General features: G+C 43.0%; 1 protein-coding gene across 4 annotated transcripts in view; it reads right to left on the bottom strand.

The window, feature by feature from the left end:
- Window positions 1-18,591, bottom strand: part of DARS2 (aspartyl-tRNA synthetase 2, mitochondrial) — a 28,462-nt gene that overhangs the window by 9,487 nt on the left and 384 nt on the right. For 3 of the 4 annotated variants that reach the window (XM_083446339.1, XM_083446337.1, XM_083446340.1), the window contains exons 2-12: window positions 15,767-15,866; window positions 15,096-15,162; window positions 13,730-13,831; window positions 10,068-10,163; window positions 8,832-8,955; window positions 8,539-8,585; window positions 6,274-6,380; window positions 5,438-5,507; window positions 3,699-3,878; window positions 2,705-2,812; window positions 954-1,016 (exon numbers count right to left, since the gene is read on the bottom strand). In XM_083446339.1, the coding sequence (XP_083302465.1) occupies window positions 954-1,016; window positions 2,705-2,812; window positions 3,699-3,878; window positions 5,438-5,507; window positions 6,274-6,380; window positions 8,539-8,585; window positions 8,832-8,955; window positions 10,068-10,163; window positions 13,730-13,831; window positions 15,096-15,162; window positions 15,767-15,866 (1,064 nt within the window). Of the gene's footprint in view, window positions 1-953; window positions 1,017-2,704; window positions 2,813-3,698; window positions 3,879-5,437; window positions 5,508-6,273; window positions 6,381-8,538; window positions 8,586-8,831; window positions 8,956-10,067; window positions 10,164-13,729; window positions 13,832-15,095; window positions 15,163-15,766; window positions 15,867-16,524; window positions 16,568-18,591 lie in introns of those variants that run through there. The other variant, XM_083446338.1, reaches the window with a different exon arrangement.

The raw sequence follows: 18,591 nt of genomic DNA on the forward strand, positions 1-18,591 counted from the left end.
TTCTAAAGTAGTTACCATTGTGGTGTGGAAAGGCCTAGCAGAGCTCAATCCAACTCCCCAGAATACAAACCCCAAGTGTTACCTAATAAATTTCAGATACTCTATTTCCCACGAGCCAAGACACAGAAAAATAGCTCTGAAATCCTGCTACACAACTCCACACTCAGCTACGCAGCTCCTTATGCACCTCAGGTGCTCATTCTTGTTCTGTGGTTGGTGGCCAAGATGCATGGTCTAATAATGTTTGAATATTTTTATTCTCACAGCATTGTACAGTTTAATGCAAAGACTGCAGGCACTAACAAAAGCCTTTCTGGATCAGATTTGGGTGCAGCATTTTATCTCCAACCAGTTACTTCTTGCAGAGCAGAGCATGATGGCGATACTCATTCCACGTTCCTCATCCCCAGCATGCAGGGATAAAAACCATCAAATATGATCACTTATGGCTAGTAGTCCTGGACAGACCTGATCTCAGAGCTAATTTTGACCTTGTTCTCACTTAATTTTGATCTTGTTCTCATGTATTGTTTGCATTCAGCTCTCTTAACTTCTCTTTTCAAATTAACACCAGCGGATGAACAATCAATTCATGGGAAATTCCTCCTGCCTCAGCCTCACTGAAAGGAATGAGAGCTGAGCAGCATCACATCTCACGCAGTTTAGAAGAAAATTACAGTCATACCTCGGGTTAAATATGCTTCAGGTTGAGCACCTTCGGGTTGCGCTCCATGGTGACCCGGAAATAACGGAACGTGTTACTTTCAGGTTTCGCTGTCTGCCTACGCAGACTGTCAAAATGACGTCACACGCATGCGCGGAAGTGACGAATCGCGCCTCGTGCATGCGAAGGGTTACATTCGCTTCAGGATGCAAACAGGGATCCGGAACGGATCCCATTCGTATCCAGAGGTACCACTGTACTGATGGAAGTGGAAGTTTCTGTGCCTTACCTGGTTAAACTGGGATTTTGCCAATTCATTTAATGACTCCAAATCTTTATTCCGAAGATGTTTCTAAATAAAAGATAACAACAGAGAATAACAGATCATTCAATTAAGCCTATATACTCTGAAGGGCATTATTATTACCTTTATCTGTTTTTTCCTAAAATTATGCGGAGTGGTGGTGGTTAATGCTCCATATTCTATTAAACTTTTTCACATTGTATTTTAAAACTCCCCATGTCACACTTTTACAAGGAATCAATTACCTTATAAAAGCAATATGCAGAATACAAAGCAAGATAGCTGAACAAAAACTAAAAGAGAACAACAACAAAACACAAGGAAAGTAAACTTGTAATGAATATAGTAATTCCTGGCAAAGAAAACTTTGGCAATTCTTAGGTACAATAAAAGCACAGCCACAACAGTGCAAAAATTATATTTAATGTGCCCAGGTTTAATGAATAACCTCTCTTGGGTACCATTAACATGAGAGGAAGAAAGGTAAGTATTTGAAAGTCCTCTATTTGCCCTGAGCTCCTGCAAATTTAAACTGTTAAGAAAGTTTCTCCATTATCGGAAGAACTGCACTTTGTTCAACCTCCCCACTATATGAAAGTGTAACAGTGGCACAGCCAAGTGACACACGCCAAATTCCAAGGGCTCCCAAGTAGACCACTAGATGCCTACCTTGCTCTGACATAACATAGGGCCACAGGTTCTCCCCTGGTGTAGGACTTGAACCACTGAGACCTCAATTCAGCCATCAGGTGGCTCTGGGTTAATTACCATTAGTCTACTGGGCAGCATAGTCTAGATTTTTGGTTTGCTATGAGTATAACATCATATAGACCATGTAAATCATTACTGTAGATATACTTAAAAAAACCCCAACTACATTGTAAGCAACCTTGAGCACTCCCATTGGAATGTGGGGTATAAATAGGCTCAACAAACAACAATACATATGCACTATCCTGGGCTTCTTGGAGGAAGGTTTGGATGAAGACAGGATCATTCCACACCCTCTTTTTCCATAAGTAAAGACTTGTGATTGATATGACCGGGGGGGGGGGGGGGGCGCACCATAAATTGCTGAACAAGTAGTAAACCCGTGAGCATTAACTCTGTCTTTCCGTCTTGAAATCGTGTGCGAATAAAGGACAGAGCGAGGGGGCGGGGCCAAGTGCTCCTTTCCCCCCGCGGAGGAAAACGAGCCTGCGATCGACCGCTATCAACCAGGGATCGACCTGTCAATCACGGTCAACCGGTTGGACATCCCTGGTATACGCCATAAAGCAATTCACAAGAAAACACTGCAATCATATTATTTTATGTCTATAAAAATGTTTAAGAACAATATATCTCCCATCATAGATATTTTAAATAGTGTTTTGAGTTCAGTTCACTTTTCATTCAGTCTTTGGTAATAATGATAATGATAATAATAATAATAATAATAATAATAATAATAATAATAATAATAATAATAATAATTTTATTTCTACCCCGCCCATCCAGCTGGTTTCCCCAGCCACTCTGGGTTGCTTACAACATATCTAAAAACATAATAAAAACATAAATCCTTAAGAACTTCCCTAAAAAGGGCTGCCTTCAGGTGTCTTCTAAAAGTCAGATAGTTGGTTCTACTGTTACTAATCTCTGCGCAGGGGAAGAGTCAAGAATCTTTTGGTATGGATGGTATATAAAGAGCAACATTACAAACAACATTTGGAAAAGAGGGCAGAACTACTCACCGCTCCCTGCGGTATGCAAATGGCTCTGACGGTGCCCCGGGGCTCATTGAGAGATTTCTGCAGAACTCCAACTTCTGTGTTCCTGAACACATCAGTGACATCAATGATCTGAGCATTAGAAGTAAGAAGTTGGAGGGTTGTTAAGGCAGCAGATGACACATAAGCGAGACAGCCTGCTGAACCTTCAAGCACTGCAAAAACAGGCAACTGGCAGGGATGTTGGTGGATGCGTACACACACTTTGGCCACCAAGAGCTTCTCATTTCTCCACCCCCATTACTTCTGCATGCCAGTTGTCAATTTTTGCATTAGTAAAGGTCTAGAGAGCTACTCTTTGCTGCCCCCCTGCAGACCCATTCACAGTGAATCACAACAGAAGTTTTGGAATAATTCTTCCTAACATGACTCAAGTTCTAACCATGTTAGTCCATTTTGCACCATTTTGCAGCAAAGACACCAAAGCAGTATTTGAAGGGGGGGGCGGTAGATCGCGGCCTACGCCTAAACTGCCCCCCCCCCCAAGTTTAGCCAAATCATGGTCTCCCACCTGGCTACACTGCTGATTTGAACATTGCTGCAAAAAGAGTCTTCTGGCCCTTTAAAGACAACCATTTTTTATTGTGGTGCTACATTTTCGTGGGCCACAGTTCAATGATGCACCTGACCAAGTTGACCTTGGGATACTGTAGGAACTAAAAAGACGATTTGCTTTTATGTGGCTCAGATGCTCACTCTTCTTGTGCTTTCTGTCCACATACAGAACCAATGATCATTTAATACAATTTTGAAAAGGCATTTGCACTTGTTGCTTAGAGCTTTGAAGCAGGTCTACCACCAACTGAGGAAAGCAGTAGGCTGCAGCCTGCGTATCTTTCCTTACAGCTACGTAAGGCTATATAGTAAAGGATGGTTAAGAAATTTGATTAAAACATAAATAACTATCATACCCAACTCTGTAAACTTTCCTGAACAGGACTTAGTTTCCAGAACACACCTTCATGTCAAAGCGAGTGTCTGGCTTATCGCTCCCATAGGTGGCCAGAGCTTCATCATAGGTAATGGATGGAAAAGGTATTGAGATGGGTCCCTTCTCCTCAGGCCAGGAATACTGCAGCAAGCCCTCAATTAAAGCCTGAATCCCAGCTTGGTCTGCAAATGACATCTCAATATCAATCTTGAGGGAGGGGGAATTAAAGAAAAAAAAAGGGGGGGGGAATAAGTAACATTCAAAGGCACCATAAGAACATTATTTTTCCATATCTAAAACTCTTACATAATAGATATTTATAATTAAAACAAGAGAAGTATCATGGAAGCTAAATTCTGGGAAAGATACAGGTGTTATACACCCTGAATCCTGGCTCAGTGGCTAGGTGTGCCTTTTTCAGCTCTGGCTAGCTCACCGGTTACAGCCCCTTTGGGGGGGGGGGGGAACTGACGACTGTACTCCATGCTCTGGTAACTTCTAGACTGGATTATTGCAATGCGCTCTATGTGATGCTGTGCCTAAAGATTACTCAGAAACTTCAACTGGACCAAAGTGCAGCAGCCAGATTATTGGTTGGGGTTCCCTGTTTTAAAACAATTGCACTGGTTTCCAGTTCATTTCCAGGCATGGAGTAGCCAGGGGAGGCAGGGGGACAGCTGCCGAACCCCAAATCAAGTAAGTAAATTAAAATACTTAACTTACTGACCAACTGCATCACCGATAACTCGATTCTGCCCCCCCCCCAATAAATCCTGGCTACGCTCACGTTTCTAGGCATAATTTAATTAAGGTACTCACACTGACATTTAAATTCCTAAACGACTCCAGTACTAATTACTGAAAGGCCGCCTCCTTCCTGACATACCCTCTCAGGTGTCAAGATCAACAGAGAGGGTCCTCTTGGCAATTCCACCACCCTCAGAATTTCGGGCAGGGTGGGGGGCAACTAGGGAAAGGGCATTCTGAGGGGCAGCTCCTAAGCTGTGGAACTCTCTCTCCCCAGAGATGCACCTAACCACTATACAGTTTTCAGCAAATACTGAAGTTGCACCTCTGACTTTTGACACCTGAGATGTATATTATTACAACCCGCCCTAGTTTTGTGATTTTAAGTTGTTTTAGCCCATAATGGGACTTTATGGTGAAGGATAGATAATAAATTAAAATAATAATTTATTGAGGTTCACAGCACCCGTTTCAAACTGAAGGATTTGCACTTTGGGGATTTGGCACTGGAGATTCGTTTGTAATATTTCAATGCCACTGCTCCTTGTCGTAACTTAATTTTAATATTTTTTTTTACAACATATACCCTTCAAAGGAACTACACCTCTTACAGTCGGTGGGGATAGGATTGCAGACCAATGCATTTATTACTGCATAAGCTTTAAGGCTCTACGGTCCACTTTATCAGATGCATCTGAAGCTTACAGTAGGAAACCTTCCTTACAGCAAATTAAGTTGCCCAGGTGTGAAAAGATCCCAGGGAATATTTTGCCAAAGTTCTAATCCCACAGTAATTGGCACTTGACACACCTTAACTTTTTGGCTTGGTCCTTAATGTGTTTTTGGGATGTTAGAAATTACTGTTTTAAACACTGTAGCAAAAGGACACTTTACGTTACAAAAAGATCATGTCTTGTACCTGCTGTACAAGTTGTGCCGATCACGTGTCCAAGATTTCCTTAGAGCTTTTAAATCTTACATCAAATTGTAAAAAATACATAGCAAAGGATATAAATTACCTGAGTGAATTCAGGCTGCCTGTCTGGCTTGGAGCCTTCATCTCGATAGCAGCGGGCTACTTGGAAGTACCTGCCATTGGAATTGAAGGTCACCACTGTCACCATTCTGCTTACAAAGTATTAATAGCATTTTCCCCAGAGATATTCACCATCGGCAGGCAGAAGGAAAGAGCTGCTTGCGTAGTGGCTATGATAACTAGCACAAAGCTAGTGGACACAGAAGAGAAGGAATAATCAGTGGTCAGAGGAAGGAGGTTTATGCCTAAGTGAGTAATTTTCATGACCGTTGAACCAGTACTCAGTGCTCCACACACTTTGGCTCGATTACCTGTCAAGTCCTAATTTGGTGTCACCACTGACCTGTCCCCAGAACAATTCCTCTGCACTGCCAGAGAAAGCTAGGGGAGGAGAAGAGAAAAGAAAAGAAAAGGAGATTCTCTGCCACACCGCTGAGGTTTGTGTCTCTACTGCTGCTTCTGTTTGCCTTACAACTCAGCAGTGCAACTGCTCCACCAACTCAGGAGACAGCAGGGGGGTCTCACATTGCTATGAGCAGGGGCCCTTTTGTCCAGGGGTCCTTTACCTTTACCTTGCCAAAGCACCATGAGAATGCACTCCTGCTGAGCAGATTTGCAGTGGCTTGTCCTCTGGTACTAGGCAGTGCCAACTTTATTGTGAACCCTATTCTTCCTATTAGGGTGGCGTCAGTTTCTGTGACAAGTAACCTCTGCTGGCCACCCCCCACCCCACTCTAGGGAACAGGGTTTCCATTCTCCGATGTAGGAGGAGACACTCGTGTAACATTCCTTTTACCAGGAGGTTCCCAAGAAACTCACCTGTCCAGGCCTCCTACCATCAATAGCTGCTTAAACTGCTGAGGACTCTGGGGCAGTGAGTAAAACTTCCCAGCCTCTCGTGAGGGCACCACAAATTCCTTTGCACCCTGGTTTTAAAAGAAGGGTAGAACAACAGGAATTGCAGTGACTTTAAAAATGCAGAAACTTATACTTCAGATCAATAAGCTACAAAACAGGTCCCCAAATATTTTTTGCCTCCACCAAGCTCCCTTTTGAAAGATTCAACACCCTCCCACAGCATTTACCTAGGAAATGGAAACCCACTAATGCACTTTGCCCACCAAACCCAAATCATGTCTCCTGCATGTCGCAGTTGTTGCCATGCAATAATGATAATTGTCAGAACTAATGTGGGTTCCTAAAACACACCAGAGGCAAATAAACACATTATATTTCTTTGCAATGGTCGAGCAGGTTCTTCTTCTGCCCTTAGAACCCAGTTTCACATCTATTGGCACCAAACAATCTCACCTGATAAACATGTTAACCTTAGTTTCACCTCCCCCCTTGCAAGTCAGGTGGGATGTTCACGTCCTCTTTTCAGGAGCTTACACATATTTACAGTTCACCTTTTTAAAATTAAATAACAAACAATAAACTAAAACTGTTTTGTGGTGGAGAAGAAATGGGAGACTGGTGATCTCATGGATGCTGTTGCATCGGTGTTCCCTCAAAGTTGTAATACATTCAGCATCAGAAGGCGACTAGGCTTCTCTTTGATTCAGCCTGAATCGCCATGCACACTTGCATGAAGGGGCACTGCATGGCATATGGTTCCACCCGACCCCCATCTACACATTAGTGTGGGGCACCTAAGGCAGGGAACACTGTGTGTGTAAGTTTCCCTAGCTCCTGAAACCCTGCACAATCATAGATCCATGGTCTGAAGCACTCCTAGAGGCTTCCCCACTTCAGATGGCGGTGGGAGCCACACACCATGGGAGTTGAGGCCAGAGGCACAAAACTCCCACAATCCACTTCATCATCCCTTCACAAAGCAAGTGTCATGACCCCCTGGGATTGAGTGATTGTATTTCTAAGCTGCTTTCCACTCAAACAAACCCAAACGTGACTTGCAAAAATAATTATAACCTAATGGAACATCACAAGCACAGCAGAAAACATATACAGTAAAACACACCAGTAAAACAATTACAATCTATAAAACAATGCTAAGAAAACCTGCAACTAAAAAATAACTTAAACGTGATTCAAGTTTGTACACACATTGTTCCACCCACCCATCATACAGGAGGCCCCTGATCTAACAGAAATACCTAAAATAGAGCTAAGCTTTAACTTACTAGTTATTAAGTTAAACCCTGTAACTTGTCTTTTCAACAAGTGATGTTCAAGGCCAAACAACAGTACGAATACAGCAAAACAGCTGTCACAGGAAGGGAAGCACCCCCCCCAACATGTATTAGACCCTTACATCTGTTCTTAAACAAACTATGATGTCCGGTTTTATTAGTGCTATTAGTTATATTTCTGCATTGCAAAGGATTGAACTTAGATGACTCTTGGGGTCCCTTTCAACTCTACAAGTTGAGTTCTATGATTCTTCAAGATTCAATTCCACATCTCCTGGAGACAAGACTGAAGGTGCAGCTAGCCACTCAGATAGAGTTGTGCCTCTGGAAAAGGCTCAGTCTGGGTTTGCTTGTTGTGAAAGCAACACTGGAGCCTGCTCAGCCTGAGCTTCAGATGCAGCTCTCCAGGGTGCTACTTGCTTTGCCTTGTAAGAATCTGACCTCTAATCTGCTTGTCCTTGCCTTATGACAACTTCCCCCCAACCTGTTCCCCTCCAGATGTTTTGGGCCACAATTCCTGTCAGCCCCAGCCAGCAGGGTTAATGGTTGGGGATAACAGGGGTTGTAGTTCAAAACATCTAGAGGATGTCAGGCAGGGAATATTGCTTTATGCAAACTGATCCATGTCTCGACTGAGATTACCTGACCAGAACCTGAACTCGGACTTGCTTGCTTTTTCTTTTCTTCTCTTGTTAAAACTCAAACTTCTGCTAGCGTACCAACGCCCTTCTTCCAGAACTCACCCTCTTTTTCAGAACTCAGGATTGAGAGAAAAAATATTTGTTTTGAGGGCAGAGACAGTGGCTTCAAATAATCTCTGACACTCTGGAAGAGGAATGGCTGTCTTCAACCTCCCACTTTGATGAAAATCCTTTCTGAATCAAACAATTAGAAACTTTTACAAAGCAATATACACAGAGAAAATACTTACCCCTGGAGTCTTCTTGAATAGTGTTGGCGTTTCCACATCCACAAAGCCTAAAACATATTTCATATATCACTTGTTATTGAGTAAGAGGAGAAAATAAAAGGCATTACTAAAATGCTGTTATGAGTTAGAAACAAAGCAGGTTGCCTGAAACCAGGTCAGGCCACTGGTCCATCTACTGTCAACAGTACTGTCAGTTTCAGGCAGGAGATATTCTCAGGCCTGTCAAGGAATGAGTCAGAGACCCAAAGCGGGGGCTCTACCACTGAGCTCCACCCCCTGACCACTTCTCTCACCATGACGATTGCAGAGGTATTCCCGCATTCTCATCACCACCTGGGACCTCATTCGTAGGTTGTACTGCATCTGGGCGCTCCGCAGGTCCAAATAGCGATACTGCATTCGCAAGGCCTCGGTTTTCTGAGAAGGGGAAGGGGTTGTAGGTCAGAAGAAAAAACAAGTAAGTACACGAATGGGAAGCCTATGGGGGAAAAGGAAATTAAAAGTAAATTAGGAAACATCCACATCACAGTGAAATGGCAACAAATTAGTGCTTTTCTTCACAGCAAAATGGTTCAGACCTCTCCCACATGTAATTTTCCCCATTTTGAAAAATTAATTCTTATTTTTTCACACTATTCAAAAGGTATAATCTCAAATATTTATAAAATTTTGCTCAAATATGAACCCAGACACCAAACGGGTTTTAAAATGTCATGGAACACTGATTTAGAATGTGACATAACTGAAGATACTTAGCCATGTGGGGGGGAGAAAACCATTCTTCTCATAATATATCAGCTAAACATAAAGAACTGTCGTTAAAGGTGATTCATAAGCAGTACAAGACTCCTAGAAGACTCTTTTATATAAATTCATCTCCACTTCTAAGGTGGTGGAGGGGATGTTCAGAAATTGGATCGTATCTCTACCTATGGTGCAGCTGTACTGGAGTTCAATAAATCTGGGCAACATTATACAGAGACATTGATAAGATCTTAAACGGACGTATTACCCCAACTTTTCAATTAGCCTTTATATATATATGTGATAAGGGTAATCAAATTTTGCATAATATTTTGGTTTTGGGGGTCGAATATGCACAGAAGCGCCAAATCGCAACCTGTGCATACGCAGATGCGCCACTGTGGGTTGCGAACGTGAATCCCGCACAGAAAACGTTCGCGTCCTGAGCATCCACTGTAGTGATGGAGCCTCTTGAATTTCAGTAAGGAAGGCATTCCACCACATGATCATAAGGTCGTGGAAGTATTTCTGAAGCCTGATAATAATTCTCACATATTTCCTTTGCTCTCCAGCCATCGCTAATCGTTCTTTTCAGTTGAAGACAAATTATGGAACATTTCCCCAAAGCTGTTAATTGGAACTGTACATCATCAACACCTGCTTCTTCCCAAACTTTCCTTCTACAAGACTGGACAGGAGGAAGGTTGGAAGAACAAGGTCACCCAAGAATTTCAAATATGCTTTGTACCAAACAGCCAACCACACAGAAATAAAGAGAAAATCACCTTGGCAAAGTCTTTTATTTCAAAAGGAAGTTTCTTACAGGAGTTCAGGATCTCTACTGTTTTCATCTTAACTTCAATATCACCTGTAGGCAATCTCTAAAAATGAACAAAAAAGAGAAAAATAATCACCACTATTTTTACATACATCCCTGAGATGATGGTCCAATAGCTATCTGCACTTGTGCCATTTTTTATTATTTTACTGGTTTAAATTTTTTGTTAAGCCTATCCAATGGAAAGACAAACCTCTGTCTCCCTTCTCCATTTTGAAGATGGAGGCTTGCCTGGGCTTAAACCACCCGGCCAGAACAGAGACAAGGCAACATGCCACACCTCCTGCAGTTCAGCTGGACGTGAAAGGCCAAGGCAGGCTTCAAGCTCCCAGTCACCACTGGGCCAGAATCAACTCATTAATCCCACAAGCAGAAGCCAACACAAAAACTTCTGCTAGCACAACTAGCAGAAGCACAACTGCCTCATGTGGGGGATGTTGGGTGAACCCCCAAAACAGCATGTGGAAGAGAATAGCTGAAATCCTTGCGTCGACAGAACATTCACTTTAGAACAGTGTTTCCCAAAGTGGGTGATGCCACCCCTGGGTCGTGGGGAGCGCTGGAATGATCCAGGGGCATGGTAGTAGCCTTGGGTGCAAATAGGGGTGTTGAATGAAACTAAGGGGGCAGTGGAAGCATAAAGAAAGAAAATTTTGAAAAACCGTTCATACATGTTTTATCGGTTGTGTGGCTTACTGCCAGGTAGGTGCTGTTGGGGGACCGCGATACCTCCCCCGGATCTGCTGCTGGAGGTGAGGGGTTTTCCCGGGCTTAAGTGAACCCTTTTTGGCTTCACCCAGATCCAGAAAGTGGATCACAGCTCGCCTCTCTATTTGGGCAGTGGCAAGCAAATCAGTCAACTAAAAAAACAAATTGACTACAAATAACTAATCACAGTGATTTAAGAATGCTGCTGACAAAAATTAGAACCAAACATTAATAAACTGATAGCAGCACACCAGGTTCATCCTTTTCGTTAGGATTATTTTTAATGTTATACATAATTTTTATTTTAATATTATCCCTCATTATCTTAATTTTCTGTAATGTGAATGTTACTACGGTTGATTATAATAAAAATATATATAATTTCAAGCCTCAAGGTGTTTTATTTACAACATCTTTCTTTATTATGTTTTAGGGTGTGGGTAGAAATATAGATACAGTATATAAAAGAACACAAATTTGTCACTGCAACTTTCTGTTCACTTAAAGAAGGTAGATTGCCGGGGGCAATGAGTAATTTTGGCCCTGCATGGCTTATTTTAATCACTTCTATAGTGCCATCAAAGTGCAAGGCACAGTGCACAGGACCCGAAGTGCCAAGTGCTTGGAACAGGACTCTGTGCCAAGGAACTTACAATCTAAAATGCAACATATGGGAAACAGAGAAAGGGGAGGGAAGTGGAAGAAGTTAGCATGGGAAAAATATGTGACTGTTTCAGCTGCATGTGATAAGCTGAGCTGCAGGCATATACGCGAGCCAGGGGGCTAAGCCAAGCACAGGTCATGGGATGAAAGATCTGAAGGAAGAAAGGTGGAATCACACAGAAGCTAAGATCCCCCTGCCTTCCTCTCAACCTTGTTGTTGAGGGAATGGGGGTTGCTATGTAACCACCAGGGCAATCCTTGCCCACCTCTGCAGCTCCAGGCCTGGGCAAATACTGACCAGATAATGGCAGTTACACTCACTGGGGCAAGTGGAAATGGGGCAGCCTACTTTTAGCAAGCAAGACCAGAAACTTCAGGTGAGGCTGAAGTCAGGAGGTTACAGCCCTTTATTATCAAATTAGGGCTGGCCGATATAAGCTTTTCAACATCACAGTGCATCGCCAGCCAAACATCACAGTTTGGCGATATACAGTGGTACCTCGCAAGACGAATGCCTCGCAAGACGAATGCCTCGCAAGACGAAAGAGTTTTTTGTTTTCTGAGTTGCTTCGCAAGACGGATTTCCCTATGGGCTTGCTTCGCAAGACGAAATGTCTTGCGCCTTTTTTTTTTAAACCGCCAATGCATTCCTATGGGAAACCGTCAATACACATTGGTGCTTCGCAAGACGAAAAAACTCGTAGAACGAAAAAACTCGCAGAACGAATTAATTTCGTCTTACGAGGCACCACTGTACTGTTGAAAAAACAAGCTGCATTGGCCTCTGCCTGCAAAGCACCTGGTGAAACTGCCTCAGCTCTCACCCTGAGAACTGAGGTGGTTTCACCCAGGCGCATCAGGAAGGGTACCATTGCAGCCGCCCCCCATGCTGGGTGCCAGTCCCCCAGTACGCATACCACGGTCCCCGGAAGTGTGCCAGTCACAGCCCCGCCTGCTCTCCGCCCCCAGTGTCAGAGCGTGCAGCTTCGCCACTGCAAGCACCCTCACCCTCGGCTGAGCAGTTTCAAGGAGCCCCCACCCTGCCACTGGCTGATGGGAACCAGACCTGGGCTGAGGGCTCCTTTTTAACTGCTCAGCTGAGGTAAGGACAGCTTCATACTCCTCAGTCAAGTAGTTTAAAGATGCAGAGGGAGGAACAAGCTGTGTTGGCGCATTGTAGGAGGGCAGAGTGTGATGGCAGTTTCACTCAGCAATATATTTCACTCACCGCTCCCGAGTCCCTCTGCTAGCAGCAACGCTGGAGGAAGGAACTCTAGCAGACACTGCTAGCCAGTGCTTTTTTTCTGGGAGACACAAGGTACGCACACCCCTAAACATTTTGTGAATCTAAGTTTGGCCTTATTGAGGGGCAGTATTTCAAAAGGAGTTGGAAAATGAGAGTATCCCTAAACCTTTTTTTAGAAAAAAAGCACTGCTGCTAGCAGAGGTACTCAGGATCTGTGGCGGTTTCACCAGCAATACAGTGGTGCCTCGCAAGACAAAATTAATCCGTTCCGCGAGTCGTCTTGCGGTTTTTTCGTCTTGCGAAGCAAGCCCATTAGCGGATTAGCGGCTATTAGCGGCTATTAACAGCTTAGCGGCTTTAAGAAAAAGGAAACAAACTCACAAGAACTCACAAGATGTTTCATCTTGCGAAGCAAGCCCATAGGGAAATTCGTCTTGCGGAACGACTCAAAAAACGGAAAACTCTTTCGTCTAGCGAGTTTTTCGTCTTGCGAGGCATTCATATTGCGGGCAAGCGGATATCGCGGTCTACTCCTCATACTGATCTTGGGCGATACAGCCATACCTCGGGTTGAATGTGCTTCGGGATGAGCGCGTTCGAGTTGCGCTCCACGGCAACCCGGAAGTAACGCAGCACGTTATTTCTGGGTTTCACCGCTTGCGCAGAGGCTCAAAATGACGTCACGTGCATGCGCAGAAGCGGTGAAAAGCGACGCGCATGTGCGCAAACGTGCCGTTGCTAGTTACGTTTGCTTCTAGATGCGAACAGGGCTCCGGAACGGATCCCGTTCACATCTAGAGGTACCACTGTATATCAATATATCAGCCAGGCCTTTATCAAATATAATAGCGGTAAACCCACACTTCCCAAACCCAAACACTGTGTCACATGTGAGGAGACATTTCAGCTTTCGGGAAACAGTTTGTAGTGTCTTGAAGTGGCCAAGTTACACTAAGATAAAATTAGGGGGAGATTCTCCTTAAAGTACGCACAGAGTTTGTCTGTCCTGGAGGCCGGGGGACAACAGTTCCAGTCAGCCTCACTACAGATTCAACTGGAGTGTCATACAAGATCTTCCTCAAATGGGAAGCTGCCTGCAGAAAGACGGAAACAACACATAAGATTGCACAGGTACATCGTTTAGGAGCACAGATTTAGAACTGATGAGCTACCTTAGTTGTGGGCCAATTTCAGTACTGCAGTCTAATATTAGGCTCCTCTGCCAAAGCAGAATTTGCACAGCCCAAAATTCACAAGCAAGAATGAAGTATCCTGCTGATGAATTCTATCTTAAGATTATAAGAAGTGATTTGCTGAATCAGATCAAATCCCACCTAGTCCAGCACTCCTTTCTAGAATCCTAGGCAGTAAGCATAGAGTTGGCTCGTCGTTTCTGCGGGTGCTTAGCCTGCATAAATGACCCCCTTTTATCCTACTTGAAATGAGAAGAAAAAGGCAGGCAGGCAGGCGAGATAAACAGCAGACTGTGATTTCTACCTTTAAACAGGTCACATTCAGCTTCTGCTCTTCCTCCCCCTTACTGCTAAGCTCACTTCCTTGCATTATCCTTGTAGGCCAGCGGTTCCCAACTCCCCTGATCCCAGACCACTTGAAAGTTGCTGAGATCATGAAATGGTTTTTCTGCCTGCCGTAGAATTTGTAATACACTGTGCTAGATGTTGTATGATTTTTAATTGTACAGTGATACCTCGGGTTACAGATGCTTCAGGTTGCAGACGTTTCAGGTTACAGACTCTGCTAACCCAGAAATATTACCTCGGGTTAATAACTTTGCTTCAGGATAATAATAGAAATCGTGTTCTGGCAGCGGGAGGCCCCATTAGCTAAAGTGGTGCTTCAGGTTAAGAACAGTTTCAGGTTAAGAACGGACCTCCAGAACGAATTAAGTACGTAACCCGAGGTCCCACTGTATTTTATTGCTTCTTTTAATGCTTATACATTTCATAGAATTCAAACTGTAACACAATATAATATACAAATACAATACAATACAAGAATCCCAAAGCCCTTTGTAGGCACTGTTTATGTGTTTAAGTGTATTCGTAACACCAACGATAATACTTTTCTTTTAAAATGAGCACAGAATATAAGCAAAAATAACCTACTTATGATTGTATATTCATTGATAAATCTTGTGTGTAGTCACACAGAATGAACATCTATATGTTGTATGTCCACTTGCAAATGATCAGAAGTAGTTATGGGAAATCAAGTTTGCTGCTACATATTCAGAATCAGAATTATGTTTGAATAATTGCAATGCTTGGTGGGCATCATGACAGACGACAATAAATCATTTAACCAGGGCAACTGCAGAAGCAAGCCTTGATAGCTCACCTCATCCTGAGGTACGATAATCTGGGTGAGTCCTTGGAAGTCTCTCAAAACCACAAACTGCTGCTGTCTAATCACAGGAGACAGACACAGAAATGTTTATAACACTTCAGGTAAAACCTCTACATTAGAGCAAGCTTAAATGAGGTCAGTTTACATATGCAGATAAATAATATAATACAGAGTTCCTGAGGCTACTATTTCATGCTCATGTCCAAGAGAAAAGAAATCTCTGCATATTGAACTTCAGAAAATCAGGGCAAAGGCTAGGCTAGGACCTTCTCCCAAAGAGTGAGTCCCAAACATGCTGTATCCCACAAGCACACTCTCCTCTTTCAGAACTGACCATTCAAGTTGGAGTGAAACCACTAGCAACCAAATCAGACTGCGGTAGGAACAAAAAGGATATTGAAAGCCATCAAGAGATCAAGTAGAATCAGCAGAAATGGGTCCAGAAAATCAGTTTCCTCCAATTGTGCTTGGCTAAGGTTAACAATGTGGGAACTGGTACTTAAGTCTCATCTATTTACTTCCGTAATTTTTTCAGTTCACAGAAGAGATACTAGAATAGATGGACCCTAGTTTTGACTCTGGAAAGCAATTCTAATGCTGTTAGCCAACTTAAGGTTTGCCATAACACCTTCAATCTTACAATCCTGGATGCTTTTATTTACCTCTGATATTGAATCCATCCACACAGGGTGACCTCCTGACCTACATGAGCAGAGCGCAATTCCCCACAAGTTTTGGTCCGGGAAACAAAACTATTGACATCTTGTGTAGAAAAAAAAACACAATTATACTTAATTACATTCATAAGAAAGGTAAAACATTTTCAACACAGGATAAAATATTATCAAAACAAATTATAGAGATGCCAGTTATGGGCATGAATATTAATAGCGCAATCCTATTATATGTCTACTCAAAAGTAAGTTCCGGTGAGTTCAATAAGGCTTACTAGGGTGGTTATTGCATAAATCAGTGGTGTCCAAACTTTTTTCAAAAAGGGCCAGATTTGATGAAGTGAAGGGCTGTGAGGGCCGACCAAAGTTATTGACTTTTTTAAGGATTTTACCCCCGGAAATAAACTGCCACAGGGGCCAGATTAGGCACCCCCCAGGCAGACTTTGTATGTGCCTGGTATAAATGATGTAAAGCATTAATTAATTAATTGCACAAGGTAGCTTAATGTCATTAGTCATGTTACATAGCTATTGCTCATCAGTTTCCCCACTGATTTTTACAGTGCCCAAACTGGACTGGCCAGTGGTTTAAATTCCTTACTTAGGGTTCCACAAAACTACTTGACTAGCTACAGCTTAAAGGCACAACCATTCCCTTGTTCCAGCGTCCTTTAACAGCAGCACCCCAGTTTCAAAGCAGCAACAGCCATTAGTGTGAAAGAGCCAAACAATGGGCAAAAGCTTACGTAATGAAGGAGCACTGCTCAGAGACATAGTGAAGCTTCCTAGCAAAAAAGTAGCAATTCATTCTATGAGGCATCTTGAAAGAGCTCATAATGAGAAAAACTGTTCAAGAGAAGTCAGGAGGAGCTAGAGGAAATACATTGAGAACATCCTGAGTATTCCATTTTGTTTGCATGACTACAAACTAATCCTATGGAGAATTTGGCCCATTAATTTAAGCAGGTTTGTGCACAATTATAATCTTTAGGGGGCAGCTCTAGTTAGAGTTGTGCTGACACTATTTTTCCTCAACCAGAAGATCCTGCACACGATATGCAACACTAGATTTCAAACACTATCAACAAGATTTTCAAGGCATTATTTAAAGTTATAGGGTTTCTATTTTTGGGTGGTCTGTTGGTCTGAGAAGCTGAAGCGTTATACTAACTGTTGCAAACATCAACATCATCATCTTGTGTTACCCTAAAACACATTTATTGCAGCAGAAGCTTCTGAGCAGATACAATGATCATCTAAATAGGCAGGTACGGTAAATATTCTCCAGAGAAGGTAACAGGTGAATCTGTTTGTCTACTGTTTTTTACAAGGAGAACCAATGATCAAACCTATTCAGGGATTTCTCTTTCCCCCCCTCTTACGTTTTTAAGCTGTTCTTTATTTTTAATCTGCAAACTGCCTTGAGTTCAGGTGTCTGCCTGCCTATTGAGATCAAGCAGGCGGCTTTACTGTACTCCCTTTGGCACCTGCTACAAACACCTTTCTTATAGACAAACCTACACAGATGCTTAAGAAAGTTGAGGCAAATCTTAATCCATTTTAGCATTTTGGAAATACAGTGGAACCTCGGGTTGCGAACGTGATCTGTGTGGGAGGCACGTTTGCAACCCGCAGCGCTGCGTCTGCGCACGCACGGGTCGCAATTCTGGTACCTGTTCTGGTAATTCCGGGTCCGGCACGGTGCACAAACCGAAAACACGTAACCTGAAGTGTCTGTAACCCGAGGTACCACTGTAGGCTTGTCAATTTTTCCTTGATTTTTACTGTTTTATCTTTTGTAAACCGCTTTGAGAGTGTCCCCCCCTAAGAAATCAAGCTGTGTATAAATTTCAATGAAATAAATATTTAAAATAAAAAAAGAATAATGATAATCATATGGGAAGGAGCAGATATGTAACTTGGGGGAACTTCTGGAGCCTTTGATGTCACCTGAGGCTCAGGTGGCCTGTGGTACTGAGTGCCTTTCATCAGCTTTGGCTGGTGGCCCAGCTGTGCTCCTATCTGGACAGGGATAGCTCTGGTAACCTCTAGTTTAGATTACTTCAAAGCGAATTTGGCGGCCAAGTTGCTCACTGGGGCAAGACCACTTCAGCATAGTTCTGCACATTGAACCTGACCTGTCTGCACTGGCTGCCGCTTAGTTTCAGGCCCAATTCAAAGTTCTGACTTTGATTTATAAAGTCTTAAACAGCCCTAGGACTGCAAGACCTCAAGGACCGCCTCTGCCCTGCTATCATCATCTGAGGCCCTTCTTTGTACGCCTCCTCCGTGACAGGTCTATAGGATGGCAAGAGGGAAGCAGGCCTTTTCTGGAGGGCATTCCCTGCTTCCTCCAGGGAGGCTCACCTGGCACCTTCTTTACATATCTTTTGGTACCAGGCAAAAACATTTCTCTATAACCAGGCCTTTGAGTGATTAAAAAACGTTTGGCCTTTTAAACTGGGGGGGGGGGGGCAATTGTTTTTGTTATAACGGTATGTATTTTGGTGCTTTTATGTAAACCTCCCAGTGATCTTTGGATGAAGCCATGAAGGGCAGTATAGACATTTAATAAAGAGATAAATATAATTTCTAAGAATCGTGCACCGCTGGTTGGTAAGAAAAACCTCAAAGCAGTTTGCAAAAAGATAAAACAGTTAAACCTGAGAGCAAATTCACAAGCCTACTTTTAAAACCTACCAAAGTTTAAGATGCTAAAAAAGGGATCAATGTTCACCTAAGCATCTTGGTAGCTCTCGTCTAAGGAATACTATTTTTAGCAGGCGCCAAGAGCAGCGAAGGCGCCTGCTTTG

This window comes from Podarcis tiliguerta (genome assembly GCF_965153285.1).
Source record: "Podarcis tiliguerta genome assembly, chromosome: 6".
Taxonomy (NCBI): Eukaryota; Metazoa; Chordata; class Lepidosauria; order Squamata; family Lacertidae; genus Podarcis; species Podarcis tiliguerta.